At 42.3% G+C, this 25,235-nt stretch overlaps 4 protein-coding genes across 4 annotated transcripts in view; all 4 read right to left on the bottom strand.

The window, feature by feature from the left end:
* LOC310837486 (uncharacterized protein) overlaps nt 1-25,235 on the bottom strand; it is a 147,376-nt gene that overhangs the window by 23,888 nt on the left and 98,253 nt on the right. The window lies entirely within an intron of this gene.
* LOC310837507 (uncharacterized protein) overlaps nt 1-25,235 on the bottom strand; it is a 147,363-nt gene that overhangs the window by 64,528 nt on the left and 57,600 nt on the right. The window lies entirely within an intron of this gene.
* On the bottom strand, nt 1,438-12,882 carry LOC310836063 (vomeronasal type-2 receptor 26-like; the record flags this gene model as incomplete). Its single annotated transcript, XM_083720991.1, has 6 exons — nt 1,438-2,407; nt 3,533-3,659; nt 7,513-7,743; nt 7,871-8,659; nt 10,366-10,657; nt 12,836-12,882. 6 exons carry the CDS (start codon nt 12,880-12,882, stop codon nt 1,509-1,511), a joined length of 2,385 nt encoding a protein of 794 aa, XP_083577117.1. The 3' UTR covers nt 1,438-1,508.
* LOC310836053 (vomeronasal type-2 receptor 26-like) lies at nt 15,021-24,404 on the bottom strand (the record flags this gene model as incomplete). The annotated part of the gene is made up of 6 exons (XM_083720985.1): nt 15,021-16,067; nt 17,557-17,683; nt 18,458-18,688; nt 21,769-22,557; nt 23,274-23,565; nt 24,196-24,404. The coding sequence occupies 6 exons, from the start codon at nt 24,402-24,404 to the stop codon at nt 15,169-15,171; spliced, it is 2,547 nt and encodes an 848-aa protein (XP_083577111.1). The 3' UTR covers nt 15,021-15,168.

The raw sequence follows: 25,235 nt of genomic DNA, 5'->3' as shown, positions 1-25,235 counted from the left end.
AACTGAGATGTCTGACTGCGGGCAGCAATCGTACAGATTCTAGACAGATGAGGGGCTTGTCAGTTATTAAGACTATACAGAAAGACACCAGAAATAATGTCATAAAAGGAGATTTTACTTCAAGAATAAGAGTCTGAAATACAGGGAAGAAATCTGAAGGAACCAGCACGAGAGATCAGTATAAATTGACACATGCAAAGCAGCAAAGGTATTTCCAGAGAGACGGATTCTGCCCAGGTGCAGCTATTTCTGAATAGCAGACAACTTTCTATGCTTTCAAATTACTTTTATCAAGAATCATATGTGTTATTAAATTGTTGGCATAGAAACGAGAAAATTCCTACAGCTATTTCTGGAGAGCAGACAATCTGGAGAGCAGACAATCGCTTGACTTAAATACACTTGGTGCTATACTTTGAAATTGTTAGCATTGAAAATCAAGCATCATTTGTGATATTAAATTGTTGGCAAAGAAATGAGAAAATGCATACATGAGGCCATTATCACATGCATACCGATATTCTCTAGATGAAACAAAACTTTAGCCATCTCCTTTCTTACTATCTAAAAACAATGTCCATGTCCATGTCCGGTCCAAAACCAAAACTTTAGTCATGTCCTTCCATGTTCTGTGTTTTTCCTAGCCTTGCATTTTTGATCCTCATCAAGAGCCTTCTGCCCAAACCATCTCACTTCTCATAAACTATTTGTAAATGTGTATCAACTTTGTAGATACCGGCTGAGACCCTACCTGCCCGCAGAACGTCTCCCCAGAGTGGTGCAGGCCCTGGTTGTCTCCCACTTGGACTACTACATTGTACTTTACGTGGGGCTACCCTTGAAGGAGATTCAGGGACTACAACCAATCCACAATGCGGCAGCTAGACTGGTTGATTGGGAGTCGCCGCCCAAACCGTGTAACATTAGTCCTAAAGGATCTTCACGGGCTCCCAGTACGTTTCTGAGAATGCTCCTAGTACGTTTCTGGACACAGAGATTTAGCTACGAGGGCCTTCTGGTGGTTCCCTCACAGCGAGAAGTGAGGTTACAGGGAAGCAAGCAGAGTGCCTTCTCAGTTGTGTCACATTCACTGTGGAACACCCCGCCCCATGTCAACAAGATAAAGAATTACATAACTTTTAGAAGGCATCTGAAAGCAACTCTGTATCAGGAAGTTCCATGTTTTATTATGTTTCAATATGTACTGTAAGCCTCCCAGAGTGGTTGGAGAAATAAATTATTACTATTATTATTATTTGAAGTAGTAGTGGTATTAGTTGTATTATCAGAATCCCATACAACTTTTAAAGATATCCCTATGTACCCAGTTCAATATCATTTTCTTCTAATTTAGCTAAGTACTTTAGTAATTCAGTTTGAAACTTCTTAAGCAGCTTATGAAATCCTGCTATGGGTCATGAACAGTTTAACTCCAGTTGAGATTGTGGCTGGGACTTCCAACTGTACAATTTTATGATATCCCTAGAACTAAGGATCAAATGTCATATTTAGTTTTTTGTTGTCAGGTGCTCCTTTGTGTTCAGATCAGGCCTCAATATAATAATGTAGCATTTGGGAATGAAGATGCAGCCCAGGAGCCCAGCACTGGAGGCCAAGATAGAGAAGATCTGCACAGCTACCATGAATTTCCCCTTGGTGCTCAGGTAGGTGGGCACAAAGGACACCCAAACACTGCAGAAGACCAGCATGCTGAAGGTGATCAGCTTGGCTTCATTGAAGGCCCCAGGCAGATTCCTTGCTAAGAAAGCCACTGTGAAGCAGATGGCAGCCAGGAAGCCCATGTAGCCAAGAGAACCATAAAACATGGCCACAGACCCTTCGTTGCATTGGACAATGATCTCTCCAAGCTGGGAGCTGAGGTCAAAGTCTGGGAATGGAGGAGAGATCCCCAGCCAGATGGTGCAGATGAGAACTTGGACACTGGAGCAGGAAATGACAATGGAGTGGGCCAAACTCTTCCCCAGCCATCTCCTCACCTTGTTCCCTGGCTTAGTGGCCAGGAAGGCCAGGACCACAGTGATGGTTTTTGCCAAGACAGAAGAGACAGCAGCTGAGAAGATGATGCAGAAGGCTGTTTGACGGAGAAGACAGGTCACGTTCCTTGGCTTTCCAATGAAGAGGAAGGAGGACAAAAAGGAGAGCAGTAGAGAGATGAGGAGGATGTAGGAGAGGTCTCTGTTGTTGGCTTTGACTATTGGAGTTTCTTTGTATTTAGTGAAGATTCCTAACACAAAGCCTGTGGTTAAGGATAAGGAGAGAGCAAGGGAAGCCAGGAGGCTCCCCAAACTTTCCCCATAAGACAGGAAGGTAAATATTTTGGGGATACATTGATGTCTATCCTCATTTGGATGCTGATCTTCTGGACATCTGGTGCATTCATCAGCATCTGCAGAAAGGAAAACACCCTTCAGTATCCTAACATCAGTCACACACCTGAAATTTGCTGACAGCATTTGGTGATTTCTCAGAAGGAAAAACTATGGAGAAACCTAGTCTGAATAGACACAATGGATTCATATCTCATTACACATGCTAAACTATTTTTGGTCACCTGCATACTTTCCCTTGCTTTTTTCCTGTATGACTAATTGCAGTCGTTATCAGTCTTCAACAGGTTTACCCACTGAGCTAATCAGCCATGCCCTAGTACCCTTCTGAGAAATACCCAACCCCACTCTACCACTATATATAAGGGTCTGGTGACTTCTGTTTCAGAGTATCTGAAGAAGTGTGCATGCACACCAAACCTCAGGCCTAGAACAAACTTAGTTGGTCTCTAAGGTGCTACTTTTTATTTTATTTTATTTTATTTTATTTTATTTTATTTTATTTTATTTTATTTTATTTTATTTTATTTTATTTTATTTTATTTCCAGTGTTATTTTCTAGAAAAATAGGTGCCTGTCAGCGATTGGTCAGAATCAGAGGATTGGGGAATGCATTCTCAGGCAGATCAGCTCCTCTCTGAAGAGGGAGAGACACAAACACTTTACAGATTAGAACAGAGTTACCTAGCTATGAGATAATGGAAAGAGAACAGAAGGGAGGGAACAGCGAGCAAGGATGTCATAGGAGAGTGTGGGGAACCCCCCTCCCCACAAACTAAGAAGTCCATACGTATTAGAGAACAAAGGATGCAGAGAGCAGGAGGAACTTCTTGTTGGCACCAGGATGTTGTGCAGGGTAGAAGGGGGAGGATTTAGAGTAGCCAACTGCTCTCCTTGTGGAGGGATGTGGATCTGTGCTTCCAGCCAGGTGACGGAATAAAAAGAGTATAAATTATAAACGGTTCATTCATTCTTATCTGTGCAGTTACCAAAGGGAGGGGAGGACTGTCCACACCTGACAGTGCCGGAACTCACCATGAATGTCTCCATTGTTCTCTGAGAATGCCAATGGTGCCCACCTGACAGGTGATGGAACTAGCCATTACTAACATCATGTTTGCAGTCGCTCAAATATTTGCCCCATCCTCCCATCAAAGGCCATTCTCTCTGAGATCCTCTCCTACCTTCCTGAGTGGAGATGGTCCCTTCAGAGCAGGGAGAGCAATCATAGCAGCAGGGCGGCTTCCCTTCCTGAACTTTTCTGGAATATCCAGGGAGACAACTTTCTGTGCATCTTGAACGAGGCACCGTCTAGGCATGAAGAGAAAACTGAGCACTAAGGAGAAAGTGAAAGGTGTATTTGTGCCTTGGGACACAGATAATAGAATTTTGGAAGGATCCCGGAGAGGAGATATTTGCTTCCAATAACCTCAGGTGACCCCAGACCATATTTTGGGCAGTTACATTTTTTCTTTGATTTTTTGCAGAGCTGCCGGCAGAGAAACCTTTTAGGTTCTTCTGACCCCCCCCCCCTTTAACACTGAAATGGAATTGTTTGCAAATATATTAGCCAATAGACTAAAAAAAATACTAAATGAATATATACATCAAGATCAAGCAGGGTTTTTACCAGGTAGACAAATGAAGGAGAATATAAGAAATATTTTGTATATAATAGAATACCTGGAGGCTAAAAATGAAAGGAAAGCGGCAATGATGTTTATAAATGCTGAAAAAGCCTTCGATAATATTTCTTGGAAATTCCTGACAAAGTTTTTAGAACAAATTAGATGTGGTTCTAAATTTTTAAAAGGAATAGCAGAAATTTATTCAGAGCAAAAAGCGGAATTAATTATAAATCAGGTGATAACGGACGATTGTAAGATTCAAAAAGGAATAAGACAAGGATGCCCATTATCACCATTACTATTCATCCTGGTACTGGAAGTACTTGCCAGAAATATAAGAGCAGAAAAAGAGATTATAGGTGTAAAAACTGGGGAAAGTGAGTTCAAGTTAAAAGCATATGCAGATGATTTAGTGATAACAGTGGGAGAACCCAAAACGTCACTCCCTAAAGTAATAGAAAAGATTCAGAAATTTGAGGAAGTTGCAGGATTTAAGTTAAATAGGAATAAAACTACAGGGTGGCTCCACTACTTCCAGATAAATGAGATGTTTAAAGCAGAGGTGAAGGAAAGGGGCTATGAGGAAAAAGAATCAATATTTCAAAAAGAGATAATAAACAGTGAACATAAAAACCTCTCTAAAATGTATAAAATACTTTTGGAGTGGCACACGAAGGATGAGGAGGTGAAGTCAGTGATGGTACAGTGGGCGAGGGATTTCGGGTATAATATTCAAATGGAAGACTGGGAAAAGCTTTGGAGAGTGAATATAAAATTTACGGCCTGTATGTCACTCAGGGAAAATGTGATGAAAATGCAATACAGGTGGTATATGACACCCGTGAAATTGGCCAAGATGTATAAGGTAGACAACAAATGTTGGAAATGCAAACAAAAGGAAGGGACATTTTACCATCTATGGTGGGAATGCAAGAAAGTTAAAAGTTTCTGGGAGGAAGTATACAATGAACTGAAAAAGATGTTAGGCTAAACTTTTGTCAAAAAACCAGAAGCTTTCTTACTTTGCATTATGGGAAAGGATATTAGGAGAAAGGATATTAGGAGAAAGGATTACAAACTCTTCCAGTACGCGGTCACGGCAGCCAGAATTGTGTTAGCTCAGAGATGGAAGCAGGAAGAAATCCCAATGGTGGTAGAGTGGAGAGTAAAATTAACAGAATACGCCAAGCTGGACAAACTGACAGGGAAAATAAGATACTTAAAAGATCAAAACTTTATTGAAGACTGGGGGAAATTCGTGGGTTATCTGGAGAACAAATGTTTTGTAAATACAACGTTAGTGGCATTTAAAGAGGCTTTGTAAAGAGCTAACAAGTATTGTTTAATTGAAACAATGTAAAAAAGGAGGTACGAATGGCAATATGAAAGGATGGGATGTGATTCTAAGACTCAAATACGAATGAATGTCAACATCGCTGAAGGAAGCCCAAAATGATAAGAAATGCCGAAACTCGAATATATATGTATATAATGTATATTTAATCGAACTCAATAAAATTTTAAAATGCAAAAAAAAAAAAGGAATAAAACTAAATTATTAGTTAAAAACATGAAGGAAGAAGAAAGAACCAAATTAGAACAAAACCTTGAGATTGAAGTACATAAAAAAGTTAAATATTTAGGGATTTAGTTAACATCAAGAAATATAAACCTATTTAAAAATAACTATGAAAAAATTTGGCTCGAGGTAAAAAGAAATGTAGAAATATGGAGCAGAATGAATCTCTCAATGTTAGGAAAAATATCAGCGATTAAAATGAATGTGTTGCCAAAAATGCTATTTCTTTTTCAATCAATATCAGTCATCCTGAAAGATGAATGCTTTAAAAAATGGCAGAAAGAGATTTTAAGATTTATCGGGGGGGGGGGGGGGCAAAAGGCCAAGGATAAAACATAAAATACTTACAGATGTAAAAGATAGAGGTGGGTTTGCCCTCCCAGACCTTAAATTGTATTACGAATCCGCTTGTTTGGTATGGATCAGGGACTGGATGAGATTGGACAAGCAAGAGGCATTAGAACTAGAAGGACATGACAACAGATTCAGCTGGCACGCATACTTATGGTATGGGAAAGGGAAGGTTCATAGAAGTTTTTACAACCATATAATCAGGAAATCATTAATGAGAGTATGAGAGAGATACAAAGACCTATTGGAACAAAAGACCCCGTGGTGGCTTTCACCACATGAAGCATTACTGCTCAAACCATTTGGGAAAAAAGGAAAATGGCTCACATATGTTGACTTATTAAAGGACCATGATGGAAAATGGAAATTAAGAGATCTCATCATAGATCAAAGTTCATTTTCAGAGTTAGTTGCATTATCGACAATTATACGAAACATAAGGAAGACAGCAAGAAAGGATTCAGCTATACAAGATCTAGGTTTCAAATAGAAGTGATCGAAGGGAAAGTGAAACTATTGAAGGCCGCATACAGCATACTGGGAAAATGGGAGATGAAAGACAAAGAGGTAAAATTAGTCATGATCAAATGGGCATAAGATGGTGCCCATTATGGTGCTGGAGGAGACTCTTGAGAGTCCCATGGACTGCAAGAAGATCAAACCTATCCATTCTGAAGGAAATCAGTCCTGAGTGCTCACTGGAAGGACAGATCGTGAAGCTGAGGCTCCAATACTTTGGCCACATCATGAGAAGAGAAGACTCCCTGGAAAAGACCCTGATGTTGGGAAAGATTGAGGGCACAAGGAGAAGGGGATGACAGAGGACGAGATGGTTCGACAGTGTTCTCAAAGCTACAAACATGAGTTTGACCAAACTGCGGGAGGCAGTGGAAGACAGGTGTGCCTGGCGTGCTCTGGTCCATGGGGTCACGAAGAGTCGGACTAAACAACAAATGGAAAATTGATTTCAAATTTACAGATTGTTCTTTGCTAAAAGAAAATTATATGAAGATGATGTATAGATGGTATATGACTACAGTGCAGTTAGAAAAAATGTATAAAACTAGCTCAAATATGTGTTGGAAGTGTAAGGAAAAGGAGGGGACATTTTACCATATGTGGTGGGATTGTAATGAAATTTTAAAAAATTGAAATGATATACAATGAATTGAAGAAAATGTTCTATCTAACTTTTGTTAAGAAACCTGAAGTATTTCTGTTAGGGACTGTAGGAAAAGGTCTGCCAAGGAAGTTGAAAAATATCTTCATGTATGCGACAACAGTGGCGAGAGTCTTAAGGATGGAAGAACGAGGAAACCCCGACCAAAGAACTATGGCAAGAGAAACTGATGGACTATGCAGAACTGGCAAAATTGACACATAAACTACAGGACAAGGATAACTGTGACTTTAAAGATGAATGGGAAAGATGAATGGGAAGTATTTAAAGAAACAACAAAGCAAACTGGACTCCTTGGCAGGCTTTGAATGCTTCAAGGAAGCATCCACAAGATTGCAGTCAAAGCCTCATATGTACTGTTCAAAATGTTATTAAGAGCATAGCAGATTTCATAGTTAATAAAATGACAGATCCAATTTTTCCTACCTTCTTAAATCGCTTGGGCCACACAATTGCTTCTGGGTTAATGGTGAACTTCAGATTTGAGGACTTTAGTCTCTCTATTCTCCCAATTTTCACTCTATCATGAGAGTTATTAGGAAACAGCACCCAATTCACGATATCAAAGTCAACGGCCAGTGCTCCATTCTCATCCAGGTACTGTCCATCTGCTGAAGTATTAGAGTAGAACTGGACTTCTTTCAAGAAACGATGAAACTAGAATGATGGGGGGAAATCCAGGAATGAGTAAGCAGGGCTGCATTATAAACATGGTTTCATGTTTCCTCTGCATGCTAATCTCTTATCTCTCGCGTGGATTCATCTGACCATGCTAGATTATTACCTGCCATGGCTGTAGCTTTTGAAGATCCAAGCTGCCTCCACCCACAATCGACATCCTCTTTGACTTGGATGAATATGCGTCATTTAAAGCTTGAGCCGCAGCTTGGATACTCAAGTAGTTCACATAGCTGTCTTGGGACTGGATTCTTTCAATCTCTTCCTGGGGCAGCATCTTCACATTATCCTTCGCTCTGCATTTGGTCATACCCCTCACAGACAAGGCATGCTTGGAATATGAACAATCAAATGCTTCTTCTGAATACTGTTGACTAGCCAAGGACATTGGCCCATAGTAGTCCTTCTTCATCCTTTTTTTGGTCTTCATTACAAAGGACAAAGAGCCATGGGCATACCGGAAGCAGTCAATATCATGTAACAACATTTTGTTATGAAAAGCTGTGGTTATCCAGACTTTCCCCCCAGTTTGTATCCTTTCAAGTAAGGACTCAACCTCTAGGATTATGTAAAGTCCACTTTGAGAGTCTGCAAAGTAAACAAATACATTGACTTGTCTCCACAGGGCAGGTGCTTCATGGGGTATCCATAGCCAAGTTTCTCGTTGTACGCTTTGTGTGAAGGCAACACAAATTTCCCTTTTGTTCATTAGAGGTGTCAAGGTATGCAGGAAGCTTTCTCCATTGTCATTGTCTGGAGCAAAGAGGCCGACCCACGTCCACCTGAAATGCAGGAGGAGTTGGACCATCCCCTGGTACTGCGTTTCTTGGTTTGGTGTCATGCGGTAGACAAAAGGGGACTGGAATTTATCAGTAAGAGCAAAGCCATAACTGAGCTGGTAAAAAAGAGAGAATTGTGGCTTGTATTTCAGGATTAAGACTGGATACTTCTTTGTGAAAGATGCCGACAGATTTATTCAAACATCACTGGTTTTTTTTTTAAATTTAAACAACATTTTTTAAAAGTTCAAGCATTTCTTATACCGATTAATGGCAAAATTCTCTATGCAGTTAAGAAAGAGTCAATAAAAAATGATCAAGAAGGTAAAACTCAATAATCAAACTTCAATTAAAATGCCTGCTGCAAGCAAAGAAAATAAAAGTTTTCTGTAGGCTTTAGAAAGTCAGTAGGATGGTCAAATGGGCCTAAGAATTTGGATCTAATATCCCTATGGAAGCATGGAAGGATTGTGGAAGGAAGATCTTGTCAGTATTTGAAAAGGAACGAGTTCTGACCTTCCTTGCCTGGTCCTCAGACCCTAGTCAGCACAAAGAGTCCTTGAGAAAGAGTACTTTGCAGAATGCTGCTTTTATTCTTAAAAGAAGTCTCCTCCAACCATGACTAACAGCTTTATGCATACACCAAACTCAGCCAACTTTCTGCCATTCAAGCAACCCTCCACCATACACAATCAATGACCACTCTATATATACAGATATTTGTAGGTGAAAGGTTCATGAGTCATGTAGGCTTTGCTGATTCATTGAAGGCCTCTGATTCATGCTGACTTTGGTATTAAAGAAACAGCGGCTAATTTTAAGCCGTGACAGATCTGAGGTTTACTGCATGCTGTACCTTGAAAGAAAATTTTATGAAAATGCTCTATCGCTGGTATTTAACTGTTAATAGCCAGAAACTGGAAGGGAGACTCAATCCCGATCAAACTGGAGTGGCAAGCGAAATGGCTGGAGCATGCAGAGTTGGCACGAATGACGGGGAAACTAAGAGACCACATGGAACAAACATTTAGGAGAGAATAGAACTTGTATAGAAAATATCTGATTGAGCACCATAAAAATATGAATTCACTGGTAGGTCTGCAGTGACTGCTGCAGAAATGTAGGAAATCATAGGAAAACAAAATAATGGAGATTCATTTGGAATGATTAAAAAAAAAGTGTGACAGGTTAAAAGCATTTAGGATCTGCAATGGGCCGATGGGAAGTCGTTATAAAAGTTATTTATAATGAAAGAAGCTAATCATGTGGGGATATGTATTTTTCTTTTTCTGAATGTACGCTTTTTTGGAATTCAAAAGAGCATTTGAAGAAAGAAAGAAAGAAAGAAAGAAAGAAAGAAAGAAAGGAAGGAAGGAAGGAAGGAAGGAAGGAAGGAAGGAAGGAAGGAAGGGGCCTGTCTGTCCTCAACTGCAAGGGAGTTCCATATCCCTTCATACCCTCCAACATCTGGGAGAAGAAAAGGCTAAGGAGTAAACCCTGCACAAATCCTAAGTCAGCTGAGTGGTGCTTTGCTTGCCTCCTTCCAGCAACTCCTGCAGCCAAGCTTGTGCCAAATGCATTGCTCTTCTTCTGGAGCACAGCAGTGAGGCTGAGAGGGAGGTCTTGTTGTCTGGGCAGCCCTGGACCTCCGTACCCACTGCCTAGGCTTGTGCACTGTGGAGGTCACTTTGATGCTGCTAACACAGTGGTTTCACTTCATTCCAGAGACACACGCTATTGTCTTTCAAAACAGACAGATGGTAAGAAAAACAACCAGGTGGCTAATGTTGCCAGATGTGTTTCACTTGGATCCATTGATTACCTGTGGGATCTTGTAGATGCCCAATATGCTTGCAATGTGTGTGGAGATGTCAAATTCACTCTTTTCCAGAACAGCTAGCAGCCTTTTCTGCTTCCCACAGTGGTAGTTTGGAATATTGATTTTCCCACCAGCAAGCAGGTCTGTCATGGAGTCAGAAGTCAGTCTTCCCTCAGAATAGGTATCATAGATGCTATAGCCAAGGGTGATGTTGGATAAGATCCTGGGGTTGTGATTAATATCCCGAACAGCAAAGTAGAAGGAAATAACATGTGAGTTTTTCTTATCCACCCAGCTGCGAAAAAGTGTGTCACACAGTCAGCCTCAATTAAGTGAAAATGAAAGTCATTCCTTTTCATATAAAAGCAGCTAGGAAAATAGGTGAGGAAGTAGAGGAAAGAGAGACAGAGGTCTACCTGTACCTGTGTCTACAGTATTTTTGCAAGGGAGGAGTGTGGAGGAAAGACTAGAACACAAATCAGCCTCATTTCTGGTGACCTACCAAAAGTCCCTTGAGCCAAATTGACTCCCAGGCTGCATTGTAAATGATAAAGCACAGTCAACATTTACGATTTGCAATTGCATAGATTTTGTTGTGCATGGGGGAAAGAAATGTGTTCACATTTTATTTACTATAGAAAACTTGCAACTTGAACACATCCCAAAGCACTTCCAACCCTTTAGAAAACAAGTTATGCTTTGGAGAACAGTACATGCTAAATCTACTACTCATTACTTAAAACATATTATAAGATGTGTTGCAACATGGCTTTTCACCAATAAGAGTAATAATAATTTCTGGTTGGGTTTTCCTAGTCACCATCTGAACAGAAGCATAGAACTCTTTAAATAAATGAAATGAAATGAAAAATTTCAAGGGTATCAGAAAACAAGTGTATCACGGGAAATGGAGACTAGGTAGGAAGCAGAAATATATCAATGCATCATTGCTTACGAGTCAAGTGTGCTGACAGGGGTGCTGGAAAAGGTGAAAGGAAATTGAGCATTAAAGAATCCTGAAAATGTGACTCCACTAATGAGGTGGTCTGCTAGCCGGTAAAAATTCGCAGCTAATTTTAGCTCCTTGATTGGATTCAGTGGGCATTTTGTCCTCTGCTGCATCCCACTGGTTGCAAGGGGCAGCAACACAAGCAGTGTTATCATTCTGGGTCTACCTGCTACGCTTTCCTTGTAACTGTTCCACCCAGTACTAGCTGCTGGTCTTAATAAGCCCCAAATTCATGCAAATCAGAGATTGCAGTAAATTGACAAATGTAGCTTCCCACTTCACCTGCTCTATATCTTGCCCCCCTAGATTTTGTGACACAATATATATCTTATAGATCCAACTTTTCTGGCACAGTGGAATAAAAAACTTCCTGCTGCCCTTAATTGTGATATTTACCTTATTGGTCCCAAAGGCAATATTCAAGAGGGGGCTACTTGGACTCAGGAAAGAATAAAAATAGCTCACTGTGATTCTGATGATTGTAAAGGGAAGAAAGATCTCCCCTGAAACTTGATAGGAGCAGGTGCAGAGCAGGAGAAAACATGTTTACTCAATGGGGTGCCATGGATCATCAAGGGTAAAGGTGATGTTGGCAGAACCTGACTGACATGAAAAGAGCCCTGAGGTTGCATCAGGCCAAAGGCCCACAAAGTCCAGCATCCTGTTCTCACAATGGCCAACCAGTTGACACAAAGGGAAGCCCACAAGCTGGAGATGAGAGCAGAACTTTCCCTACATGCCATTTTCCTACCTCCAAAGGAGGAGTGATAACCAATGGCTTCAAGTTGCAGGAAACAAGATTCCAACTAGACATACGGATAAACTTTCTGACAGTAAAAACTGTTTGACAGTGGAACGTCTCCCTCTGGAGGTTGTGTGCTCTCGTTCCCTGGAGGTTTTTAAGCAAATGTTGGACCTATACAATGAATTCAAAAAACCAACAAAAGTACCGAAACTCTCAGTAAAAGACCCGGAGAGAGTGCACTGCAGCATCCCAATCTTGAATTCAAGTGTGTGCCCATTTGAGTAAATCCAGTTATTGTCATGGAAGCCCTTAAGTCCTAATTGGGCCCAATGGCAAGTTCTGCATGGGTATGGCCCTCCAAAACTATGCCAGAGACCACCTGTGCCAGCTCAGTCAGTGGTGCCCCAGGGCATGGTTCATACACCATCAACATCCCCTAGCTGTCTCTCCAGCTCAACAAATACATTCCAAGAGCTAGAGATATTGTTGGAAAGGAAAAAATGCTTCTATGGACAATTGCAGCAGGGCAATTGTCCATTGAAGATCCCAGGGCTGTTCAAAACATAAAAATCCAAAAGGGGAGTTAAAAATCAAGCGTGCTGAGTTCCACCCAACATTATGGGTGCCCAGTGCGTGCTTGTGACGCCACGTGTGCTTGTGACATCACTCCTTATCGCTGTAGCAAGATATCCAATGGAGGACCACACTAAACTGCCCACCATTCTTCCTCCTTTGTGCTGAATGAGTTTTCATCAGGTGTGAACATGCCATGTCTTGTTTTTGTTTATCTGACCCAGTAACTTGGAATTGGATCCATTTCACGTTCTTTGGATACATGACCACCTATTGTAAATATTCATACCTTTACCACTTTTTACTTTTTTAAAAAAACTTTTGCCACATACCTTTTTAAGGGGAGGAGAGAGCCATTTTCTCTCCCCTTCTCTTATTGCTGTTTGACTCTGCATTAAAGTGCTTGTTCTGCTGCTGACCACTAGGTGCCATTTCTTCATTCTGGGCACTGGGCGTCCCTTTTGGACCCCAACCATTATCACCTGTGCTGCTGGATATAGTAGGTGGGTCAAGCAAGCAAAAATGGGAGCTGCCAGTTAAGAGAAATTCTCAACTCTGCTCCTTCTATCACTATTAGACTCTCAGGGCCTACTTTGCTTTACTCAAGCTTCTAGTTAAACCAGAGCCTGGTACAAAATAATGACTATGGGGAGGGGCACCATAGAACATCACATGAGCCCTGCACCTGTGTTGGGATGAATGAGGCTAATGTAGTCCAGCATCCTGTTTTCACATCAGCCAAACAGATACTCAAAGCATGCCTAGAGCTGATTTCTGCAATGTGTAATTCCAATGCGTAATTCAGAACTAAGGCCCAGGATTCCTCTGAGCACATATTCACATCAGGAATTTATTTTTGGCACCAGAATATGGATTTATATTGTGTCACATAAAATTACTCTTCTAATCCTCCTCAATTTCTTTTACCTGACGCAACCTCATTGAGGGGTGGGGTGGAGAAGGCCTTTTTTGTTGTTTGTTGTGCAGGATTTTAATATAGGGTCTGATGGTTTAGGATTAATCACACTGAGATGTCTGGCTGCAGGCAACAATCATACAGATTCTAGATGGGTGAGGGGCTTGTCAGTTATTAAGACCATACAGGAAGACATCAGGAACAGTATAATAAAAGGAGATTTTACTTCAAGGATCAGAGTGCGAAATACAGGGAAAAAATCTGAAGGAAACAGTACGAGAGCTCAATATAAACTGACACATGCAAAGCAGTAAAGGCATTTCCAGAGAGACGGATTCTGCCCAGGTGCAGCTATTTCTGAATAGGAGACAACTTTCTATGCTTTCAAATTACTTTTATCAAGAATCATATGTGTTATTGAATTGTTGGCATAGAAACGAGAAAATGCCTACACGAGGCCATTATCACATGCAGACCGATATTCTGTAGATGGCACAAAACTTTAGCCAAGTTCTCTTTATGTCCGAGTCTGACAACTTTAATTTTCCTGAGACCACTCATCTCCCTTCTGACTATCTAGCATCAGTGTCCATGTCCAGTCCAAAGCCAAAACCTCAGTCATATCCTTCCATGTTCTTAGTTTCTCCTAGACTTGCATTTTTGATTCTCATCAAGAGTCATTTGCCCAAACCATCTCTCTTCTCATAAATATGTATTATTTTTTTCAGATACTGGCTGAGACCCTACCTGCCTGCAGACTGTCTCCCCCAGAGTGGTGCAGGCCCCGGTGATCTTCAGCTTGGACTACTACAATGTGCTTTACATGGAGTTACCCTTGAAGGAGATTCAGGGACTACAACTAATCCACAACACGGCAGCTAGACTGGTGCCTGGGAGTGGCCACCGAGACAATGTAACATCGGTCCTAAAGGGTCTTCACTGCCTCCCGGTACATTTCTGAGCACGATTCAAAGTGTTGGTGCTGACCTTGAAAACCCTTAACAGCCTCAGCCATGTATACCTGAAGGAGTGTCTCCTTCCCCATCGCAACACCTGGACTCTGAGGTCCCCCTCCAAGAACCTTCTACTGGGTCCCTCATTCCAAGAAGCAAGAGTTACTGAGAAGAAGGCAGATGGCCTTCTCAGTTGTTGCACCCTCCCTGTGGAACACCCTCCCCCCTCAGATGTCAAGGAGATAAAGAACTAAATAACTTTCCTAAAACTCTGTATCGGGAAGTTTAATGTTTGATGCTTTATTAAGTCTCAATATGTGCTGTAAGCCGCCCAGAGTGGCTGGAGAAATAAATAAAATAGTTGTAGTAGTAGTATCAGATTCCCTTAAGACCTTTATCGATATCCCTTATGTAGACAGTTTAGTATCATTTTTTCTTCTAATTTAGCTAAGTACATTTTGTACTTTAGTAATTCAGTTTGCAACTTCTTAAGAAACTTATGAAATCCTTCTATGGGTAATGAGCAGTTTTACTCCAGTTGAGATTCTGGCTGGGACATCCAACTGTACAATTTTATGATATCCGTAGAGCTAAGGATCAAATGCCATGTTTAGTTTTTTCTTGTCAGGTGCTCCCTCATGTTCAAATCAGGCCTCAGTATAATAATGTAGCATTTGGGAATGAAGATGCAGCCCAGGAGCCCAGCACTGGAGGCCAAGATAGAGAAGACCTGCACAGCTACCATGAATTTTCCCTTGGTGCTCAGGTAAGTGGGAACAAAGGACACCCAAACACTGCAGAAGACCAGCATGCTGAAGGTGATCAGCTTGGCTTCATTGAAGGCCCCAGGCAGATTCCTTGCTAAGAAAGCCACTGTGAAGCAGATGGCAGCCAGGAAGCCCATGTAGCCAAGAGAACCATAAAACATGGCAACAGACCCTTCATTGCATTGGACAATGATCTCTCCAAGTTGGGAGCTGAGGTCAAAGTCTGGGAATGGAGGAGAGATCCCCAGCCAGATGGAACAGATGAGAACTTGCACACTGGAGCAGGAAATGACAATGGAGGGGGCCAAACTCTTCCCCAGCCATCTCCTCACCTTGTTCCCTGGCTTAGTGGCCAGGAAGGCCAGAACCACAGTGATGGTTTTTGCCAAGACAGAAGAGACAGCAGCTGAGAAGATGATACAGAAGACTGTTTGTTGGAGAAGACAGGTCACGTTCCTTGGCTTTCCAATGAAGAGGAAGGAGGACAAAAAGGAGAGCAGTAGAGAGATGAGGAGGATGTAGGAGAGGTCTCTGTTGTTGGCTTTGACTATTGGGGTTTCTTTGTATTTAGTGAAGATTCCTAAGACAAATCCTGTGGTTAAGGATAAGGAGAGAGCAAGGGAAGCCAGGAGGATCCCCAAACATTCTTCACAGGTCAGGAAGGTCAATAATTTGGGGACACATTGTTGTCTATCCTCATTTGGATGCTGATCTTCTGGACATCTGGTGCATTCATTAGCATCTGCATAGAGAAAAACACACTTCAGTATCCTAACTTCAGTTACACACCTGAAATTTGCTGACATCACTATTGCATTTGGTGATAGACATTTTGGCAGCAGCACCCATTTTTCCTATTATTCACCTAAAAAAATTAATATCTAGTGCCAAGGCCAGACAACTATGGGTTAAATGGAGCAATAGGCTGACTCAGTATCAAGGCAGCTTCTTGTCATGTTTGAATATTGAGAAGCAGATGTGTTAAGCCCCAACTTCATTTATAATATATTGAAGCTAGAATAATAATTTGTAAAATCATGTATTGCATTAAAATTCTATGATTCCTCCAAGGAACTCGGAGGAGTATTATTGTGTGGCATGGCCTCCATTCCTGAACTGCTGGAGATCTCTCAGAAACTGTCAGGTGGTCTCTCTGGCCCTAGTGCTGACTGACTCCATGGCAGGATGACAACCCTCCTGAGACCACAGAGTTGGTGAACCCAATACACCTTGGCTCTCTTGCCCACTTTCCTCTCACTCATCAAGATATTCCCCAGGAGAAGATTACCTGACATGTACTCCCTGCAACATTGGAAGTGACCTTTGAATTCCTTTGACTTCTAGTTGCTGGAGATCACATGGGGGGGTGGAAGGGCTGTTCTTTATATGCAACAAGGCCATTCTTAAATCCTCGATTTTTCTTATGAGTTGCTTTTTATTAATGGATAGATTTGGAAGAAGTTCCACCTATCCATCAGTAAAACTGTACTAGTGTTGTAGTAGAAGTCGAAACCATAAGACAAAATTCTGTAGAGGAGCTACCACAATTAAATCCTGAAAAATTCTACAAGTCTCAACAGATGGGCAAATTAAGTTTCCTGGTGCTGTGGGGACATTACAGGCTGGCGACAGGTGAACCCTCCTTGAAGAGGGCATTTCATTCAGCTCCTCTCTGAAGAGGGAGAGACACAGACACCGAGCAAATTAGACAAGAGTTACCTAGCTACAAGATAACAACAACAACAACAATTTATTATTTATACCCCGCCCATCTTGCCGAGTTTCCCCAGCCACTCTGGGTGGCTCCCAATCAAGTGTTAAAAACAATACATCATTAAATATTAAAAACTTCCCTAAACAGGACTGCCTTCAGATGTCTTTTAAAGATACGATAGCTGCTTATTTCCTTCACATCTGATGGGAGGGCGTTCCACAGGGCGGGTGCCACTACCAAGAAGGCCCTCTGTCTGGTTTCCTGTAACCTCACTTCTCACAATGAGGGAACTGCCAGAAGGCCCTTGGCGCTGTACCTCAGTGTCCAGGCAGAACAATAGGGGTGGAGACGCTCCTTCAGGTCTACTGGACCTTTGAGGCCGTTTAAGGCTTTAAAGGTCAGCACCAATACTTTGAATTGTGCTTGGAAACGTACTGGGAGCCATCAGGTTAGCAGTGGCTCAAATATTTGCCCCATCCTCTCATCAAGTGCCATTCTCTCCGAGATCCTCTCCTACCTTCCTGAGTGGAGATGGTCCCTTCTGAGCAGGGAGCGCAATCATAGCAGCAGGGCGGTTTCCCTTCCTGAACTTTTCTAGAATATCCAGGGAGACAGCTTTCTGTGCATCTTGATCGAGGCACCATCTAGGCATGAAGAGAAAATTGAGCATTAAGGAGAAATTGATAGGTATATTTATGCCTTTGGACACAGATAATAGAATTTTGGAAGGATCCCGGAGAAGAGATATTTGCTTCTGATAACCTTGATATTTGCTTCTGATAACCTCAAGCGACCCCAGTCCCTATTTTGGGGCAGTTACATTTTTCTTTGTATTTTGCAGACCTGCATGGCAGAGATACCTTTTTGGTGCTTCTACTTCCCCACCCCCACCGCCTTGACATTGATATCTCATAGTTAACAACAAACAGGAGCATGGCATAAACCATCATATGAACATCAGCAATAAAACAAGTCGTCCATCTGTTGTGATCACATCTGCCAACGGAGTCACTGGTGTTGCTTCCGAAGACGGCACCTAGTCCAGAATTTGGTGCCCAGTTTGTGTGTGGGGCATGTCTCTATGCCCAAACAGATGTGGAATACCTTACTATACTCCAGCTTTACTCAAGCTGTTGCTCCTCTGATATCTTTGCACAATGCTGGCTGGGGTGCATGGGAGTTGTAGTCCACAATATTTGGAGGGCACCAAGTTGGGGGAAAGTGTTTGGAAAGTCTCCTATTTACATTGAAATTTTATACAAGTTTACTCAAGAGCAGGTTCCATTAAACGCAATGGCACTTAGCTCCAGGAAAGCTCCCACAAGATTGCAGTCAAAACCTCATATGTACTATTCAAAATGTTATTAGAGCATAGTTGATGTCATAGATACTAAAATGACAGATCCATTCCCCCCTACCTTCTTAAATTGCTTGGGCCACACAATTGCTTCTCGGTTAATGGTGAACTTCAGATTTGAGGACTTTAGTCTCTCTATTCTCCCAATTTTCACTCTATCATGAGAGTTATTAGGAAAGAGCACCCAATTCACGATATCAAAGTCAATGGCCAGTGCTCCATTCTCATCCAGGTACTGTCCATCAGCTGAAGTATTAGAGTAGAACTGGACTTCTTTCAAGAAACGATGAAGCTAGAATGACGGAGGAAAATCCAGCAATGAGTTAGCAGGGCTGCATTATAAACATGCTTTCATGTTCCCTCTACATCCTAATCTTCTCTAAATAAGAACCACTGTATTTCTCATTTGGAACCATCTGACTGTTCTAGATTAGACACCATCAATCAACTTCAAAAATTTTGGGGGTGACGAAAATCAACATTATTACATATATTAGGAAAGGTTGATTTGGAGGGGTAAAATGGGAGCCACTGCAGCAGGGTCTCAGATTATGAAATCAGGGTCTGAGAGGTGGTCCTTATGGTATTTTGGTCCTTAAGGCTTTATAGGTCAAAGTTGGGCTTTGATTGATAGATAATTTATTACGGTCAAAGACCAGCTCGCATAACACAATAAAAACAGTGTTCATAAAGATAAAATATACAATTAGAGCAGATTGCAGCAATACTTCATGAGTTAAAACTGAGATATATACATATACCCTGAGATTTGGGCTACCATAAAAATTGACCCTGAGGTGCCCCAAAGGGCGACTCCAGCTTTTCCCTAGCAAGCTATTTTATTCTAGAGCAGTGGTTCTCAACCTGTGGGTCCCCAGATGCTGTTGGACTACAACTCCCATCACCCCTGAGCTCTGGCCTTGCTAGCTAGGGGTGATGGGAGTTGTAGTTCAACAACATCTGGGGACCCACAGGTTGAGAAAGGCCATTCTACAGGATGATCTGTGCCTACAAATCTGGACGCAGAATCTGGCTACCAGCCAGGTCATCTTATGATCTTTGCCTAAGAGGAGAAAATTAGGTTTAGAGTTGTCTGAAAGATCAGCGAGCCTCTTCAGCAAAGGCTCAATGGTGTCAATCTCAGCATAAAAAGGACATCTAAAAAAATACATGTTCAGGGCTTCCGATTTCCCCTAATGGGCAGGCGCAAAGTCTCTGTGCATACGGGACTCTTCTATAGGAGCCTTCCAGAACCGGTGAGGGCAAGGCCGATCTTCTAGCAAGAGTGAAAGCCCTTCTTGCATTTCTGGATGCGAGGAAATAGAGATATGTTGCTGGAGCGGCTACGTATCTTCCGGTTTTCTATTATTTTATAATCGGGGACAGTCCTGTTGTCTCTCTGTGCCCATGATTCTTTGCCGAACCATGGATCTAGCTTGGCCCAGGCCCATAGTCATGAGGGTTTGGGAAGCAAGGCCCAGAGTGTTTAAGACTGCTGTCTGCCAAAGTTCGACTTTGAATTGGGTCTGGAAACTTATTGGCAGCCAGTGTGGGTGGACCAGGATCGGTGTAATATGCTCAAACAGTGTTGTCCCAGTGAACAACATGATGGTTGAAGTCTGAATCTTCTAAATTTCTGAACTGTCTTCAGAGCAGCCCAACGTATAACGCGGAAGTGTGGTTATAATTGGAAGACAAAAGCTTTCAAGAGTAATGCTAATAACAGTGTAATATGTTAGCGTCTAATTCTAAGTGTTTTTGTTACATTTTATAAAAAGTAATTCCTAATATTCATATTAGATTAAGGTTACCAGATTTTTTTCAAAGAATCCAGGGACAGGGGTTTTTTATGAAAAGAGAAAAAAAGTTATTAAAAAAAGTTATTTTAAAATAATAATTAAGAAGTAATATCCTCTCTTCTGTGGTCTCCTCTGTCGCGCGGCCTTCCTCTGTGCCCCGGCCTCCACTCTTGGAGCACCAGCCACCGTGGAATAGGCTCAGGTCAGGCCTGGGCTCGGCCACGTGTCCTTGCCCTCCCAGTGCTCTCCTATCTCTATTCCTCAGCGGCAGCAGTGGTGCGACAAGGTCGGGGCTCCCCTCTTCTTTCTCCTTCCTCTTTCTCTCTCTTCTTCTTCTTCTCCTCTCCTCCTTCTCCCTACGTCGACTCCAGGGTTTTCCTGGCCCTGGAGCACCACTGGGCAGTAGACTGCGTGGACGGGTGCCCTCACTCCCATCTCGATTTGCGTCGTGGGGGGGTCAGCAGTTCCCCCAGTTGACACCCCAGGCATCCTGTTCCCCCTCAGCAGTGGCAGTGGCAGCGGCAGTGTCAGTGTCAGCAGCCCGGAGCCAGCCTGGTAGTGCAGTTGGCACTGGCTGGCTTCAGGAGCTGCTCGCTGCCGTGGCGCCCACCATTTTGCCTCGCTAGAAGTCCCCATATAATGTGTCTTCTGCCATTGAACCAATCATGCAACATTCATTCCCTACTAATAAATCTACAACACTTAAAATATAAATCTGGGAACATTAAATGAAATCCGGGGACATTCCGGGGACAGATTTTGTCTAGGGACATATTTGTAAATCCAGGGAGTGTCCCGGGGAAACGGGGACATCTGGTAACCATATATTAGATCTAGATTCTACATGTTTAGACCTCGCTGCCGTGGCGCTCGCCATTTTGCCTCGCTAGAAGTCCCCATATAATGTGTCTTCTGCCATTGAACCAATCACGCAACATTCATTCCCTACTAATAAATCTACAACACTTAAAATATAAATCTGGGAACATTAAATGAAATCCGGGGACATTCCGGGGACAGATTTTGTCTAGGGACATATTTGTAAATCCAGGGAGTGTCCCGGGGAAACGGGGACATCTGGTAACCATATATTAGATCTAGATTCTACATGTTTAGACCTTTCATGGATTCCCAAACAATGCAGTATAGGAGGCTGCTAAGAAGTAGATAACTGTTGAATCAGAACATTGGTCCAACGAGCTCCACATCTCTCTGTGTGTGGTGCTGCCTTTCAAGTCAGTCTATAAGTTGCTGCCTGCAAATCATTGGATGATACTTCTGTCTGCAGGAATATAGCCTGAATCTGTGGGCTAGACCTGGCGTACAGTGATTGGCCAATTCTGTTGTGCTTCATCTGTAACTCATGCAGAATTCGCTTCCCCTGGGAACCTGGATGGGAGAAGCTCTGATTGACTTCTGCCAGCAGGTGAAAACAATGTCAACAGCCAATCAGTCAATGTAGACAATACTAACCAGTGTTCTGACACAGTGCAAGACAGATTCAGATGATCCTATCACGGTGATTCAAGAATGGGGACAACAAATTCCAGTTTGCAAAATGAAAATGACATACCTGCCAAGGTTGTAGCTTTTGAAGTTCCCAGCTGCCTCTACCCACAATTGACATCTTCCTTGACCTGGATGAATATGCAGCATTGAAGGCCTGAGCCGCAGCTTGGATACTCAAGTAGTTCACATAGCTGTCTTGGGACTGGATTCTTTCAATCTCTTCCTGGGGCAGCATCTTCACATTATCCTTCTCTCTGCATTTGGTCATACCCCTCACAGACAAGGCATGCTTGGAATATGAACAATCAAATACTTCTTCTGAATACCGTTGACTAGCCAAGGACATTGGCCCATAGTAGTCCTTTTTCATCATTTTTTTAGTCTTCATTACAAAGGACAAAGAGCCATGAGCATACTGGAAGCAGTGAATATCACATAGGAAAATTTTGTTCTGAAGTCCCGTAGTTACCCAGACTTTCCCCCCACTTTGTATCCTTTCCAGTAAGGACTGTACCTCTATGATGATAAAAACTCCACTTTGAGAATCTGCAAAGTAAACAAATACATTGGCTTGTCTCCACATGGCAGGTGGTTCATGGGGTATCCATAGCCAAGTATCTTGTAGTATTCTTTGTGTGAAGGCAACACATATTTCCCTTTTGGTCATCAGAGGTGTAAAAGTACTCAGGAACCTTTCTCCACTGTCATTGTCTGGAGCAAAGAGGCCGACCCACGTCCAGCTGAAATGCAGGAGGAGTTGGACCATCCCCTGGTACTGCGTTTCTTGGTTTGGGACCATTTGGTAGACAAAAGGGGACTGGAATTTATCAGTAGGAAGAAAGCCATAACTGAGCTGGTGAGAAAAGGGAAAGAGACTGATGGCTTGTGTTTCAGGATTAAGATGGTATACTATATGAAAGATGCTGACAGACCTAGTGCAAACCTCACCATTTTTTGGAAGTAAAGCAATATTTAATAAGCTTTAAGCACTTCTTCTACTAATTTACGACAAACTTCTCTATGCAGTTAAAAAAGATTCTTTAAAAAGCAATCAAAAAGGGAAAACACTATAACCAAACTTAAATGAAAATGCCTGCTGCAATAAAATAAAAGTTTTGAGTAAGCCCTAGAAAGACAGTAAGAAAGGGGCCTGTCTGTCCTCAACTGCAAGGGAGTTCCATCACCCTTCATACCCTCCAACATCTGGGTGAAGAAAAGGCGAAGGAGTAAACCCTGCACAAATCCTGCACCAGCTGAGTGGTGCTTTGTTTGCCTCCTTCCAGCAACTCCTGCAGCCAAGCTTGTGCCAAATGCATTGCTCTTCTTTCCTTTGGAGCACAGCAGTGAGGCTGAGAGGGAGGTCTTGTCGTCTGGGCAGCCCTGGACCTCCGTACCCACTGCCTAGGCTTGTGCACTGTGGAGGTGACTTTGATACTACTAACACAGTGGTTTGACTTCATCCCAGAGGCTCATTCCATTGTCTTTCATGACAGACAGACGCTAAGAAAAACAACCATGTGGCTAATGTTGCCAGGTGTGTTTCACTTTTCACTTGGACCCATTGATTACCTGTGGGATCTTGTAGATGCCCAACATGCTTGCAATGTGTGTGGAGATGTCAAATTCACTCTTTTCAAGAACAGCTAGCAGCCTTTTCTGTTTCCCACAGCAGTAGTTTGGAATATTGATTTTCCCACCAGCAAGCAGGTCTGTCATGGAGTCAGAAGTCAGTCTTCCCTCAGAATAGCTATCATATAGGCTGTAGCCCAGGGTGATGTTGGGTAAGATGCTGGGGTTATGATTAATATCCTGAAGAGCAAGGGAGAAGGAAATAACATGTGAGTTCTTCTTATCCACCCAGCTGCGAAAAAAGTGTGTCACACAGTCAGTGAAAATGAAAGTCACATTCTTTTTTGTATTAATCAAAGCAACTTGGAAAAGGGTCCAGGAGGTAGAGCAAAGGGAGACAGAGGTCTACCTGTACCTGTGTCTGCAGTATAGTTGCAAGGAAGGAGGATGGAGGGAAGCACAGTCAACACTGTCAATTTGAAATTGCATAGATTTTGTTGTGCATGGGGAAAAGAATTGTGTTCCCATTTTATTTATGACAGAAAAACTGCAACTCTAATTATTATTATTATTATTATTATTATTAATTGATTATACCCCGCCCATCTGGCTGGGCCTCCCCAGCCACTCTGGGCAGCTTCCATAGAAACCAAAAATACAACCCACAACATCCCACAACACTTCCTACCTTTTAGAAAACAAGTTATGCTTTGGAAAGCAGTACATGTGAAAACTACTACTAATTACATAAAATACATTATAAAATGCTTTGAAACATGGCTTTCCCACAACTGAACAGAAACACAGAATTCTTTAAATAAATGAATGAAATGAAAATTTTCAAGGATATCAGAAAACAAGTGTATTACAGTAAATGGAGAGTAGGTAGGAAGCAAAAATACATCAATGCATCATTACTTACATCTCTAGTCTGCTGATTGGGATGCTGGAAAAGGTGAAAGGAGGCTGATCATTAAAGAGTCTTGGAGATGTGACTCCACCAATGAGGTAGTCTGCTAGCCAGTAAAAATTTGCAGGCAATATTTGCTCCTTGATCTGCTTCAGTGGGCATTTTCCTCTCAGCTGAATCCCATTGGCTGCAAGAGGCAGCAGCAGAAGCAGTGTTATCATTCTGGGTCTACCTGCTATGATTTCCTTGTAGCTGTCCCACCCAACACTAGGTGCTGGCATTAATAAGCCCCAAGGTTCTTGCAAATCAGAGATTGCAGTGAACTGACAAATACAGGGAGGTGTCCAGCTCTGGTCTCAGAGCTTTAGGGTGATGGTTCAGTGGTGGGGCATCTATTTTGCACCAAGGTGGTGAGAGGATGCAATCTCTGCTCCCTGTTCCAGGCAGGGCTGAGGATGTCCCCTTCCTGGAAAGTCAGTCAGCCTAATTGTCAGATCTAGAAGGCAGCTTACACAGATGTAGCTTCCCACTTCATCTGCTCTGTGTCTTGGCCCCCAGGATTTTGTGGCATGATATTTATTTTATACATTCAACCTTCCAGGCAGAATCGAATAAACAACTTCCACTGTCCTTAATTGTGATATTTATCTTATTGGTCCCAAAGGCAATATTCAAGTGGTGGGGTGGGGGCTACTTGGATTCAGGAAAGGATAAAAATAGATCACTGTGATTCTGATGATTGTAAAGGGAAGAAGTTGTCTCCTGAAACTTGATGGGAGCAGGTGCAGAGCAGGAGAAAACATGTTTACTCGATAGGCTGCCACAGATCATCAAGCGTAAAGGTGAGTTGGGCAGAACATGATTGACATCAGAAGAGCCCTGAGGTTGAATCAGGCCAGTCCAGCATCCTGTTCTCACAATGGCCAACCAGTGACGCTAAGGGAAGCCCACAAGCTGGAGATGAGAGCAGAACGTTCCCTACATGCTATTTTCCTACCTCCAACAGAGTAGTGATAGCATATCAGCTTACTCAATTGTAGGTTAACTATGAT

The sequence above is a fragment of the Podarcis gaigeae genome (genome assembly GCF_964106915.1).
Source record: "Podarcis gaigeae genome assembly, chromosome: 2".
NCBI classification, from domain to species: Eukaryota; Metazoa; Chordata; class Lepidosauria; order Squamata; family Lacertidae; genus Podarcis; species Podarcis gaigeae.
Note: the sequence above shows the minus strand (reverse complement) of the source record. Positions and strands in the feature narration are given on the sequence as shown.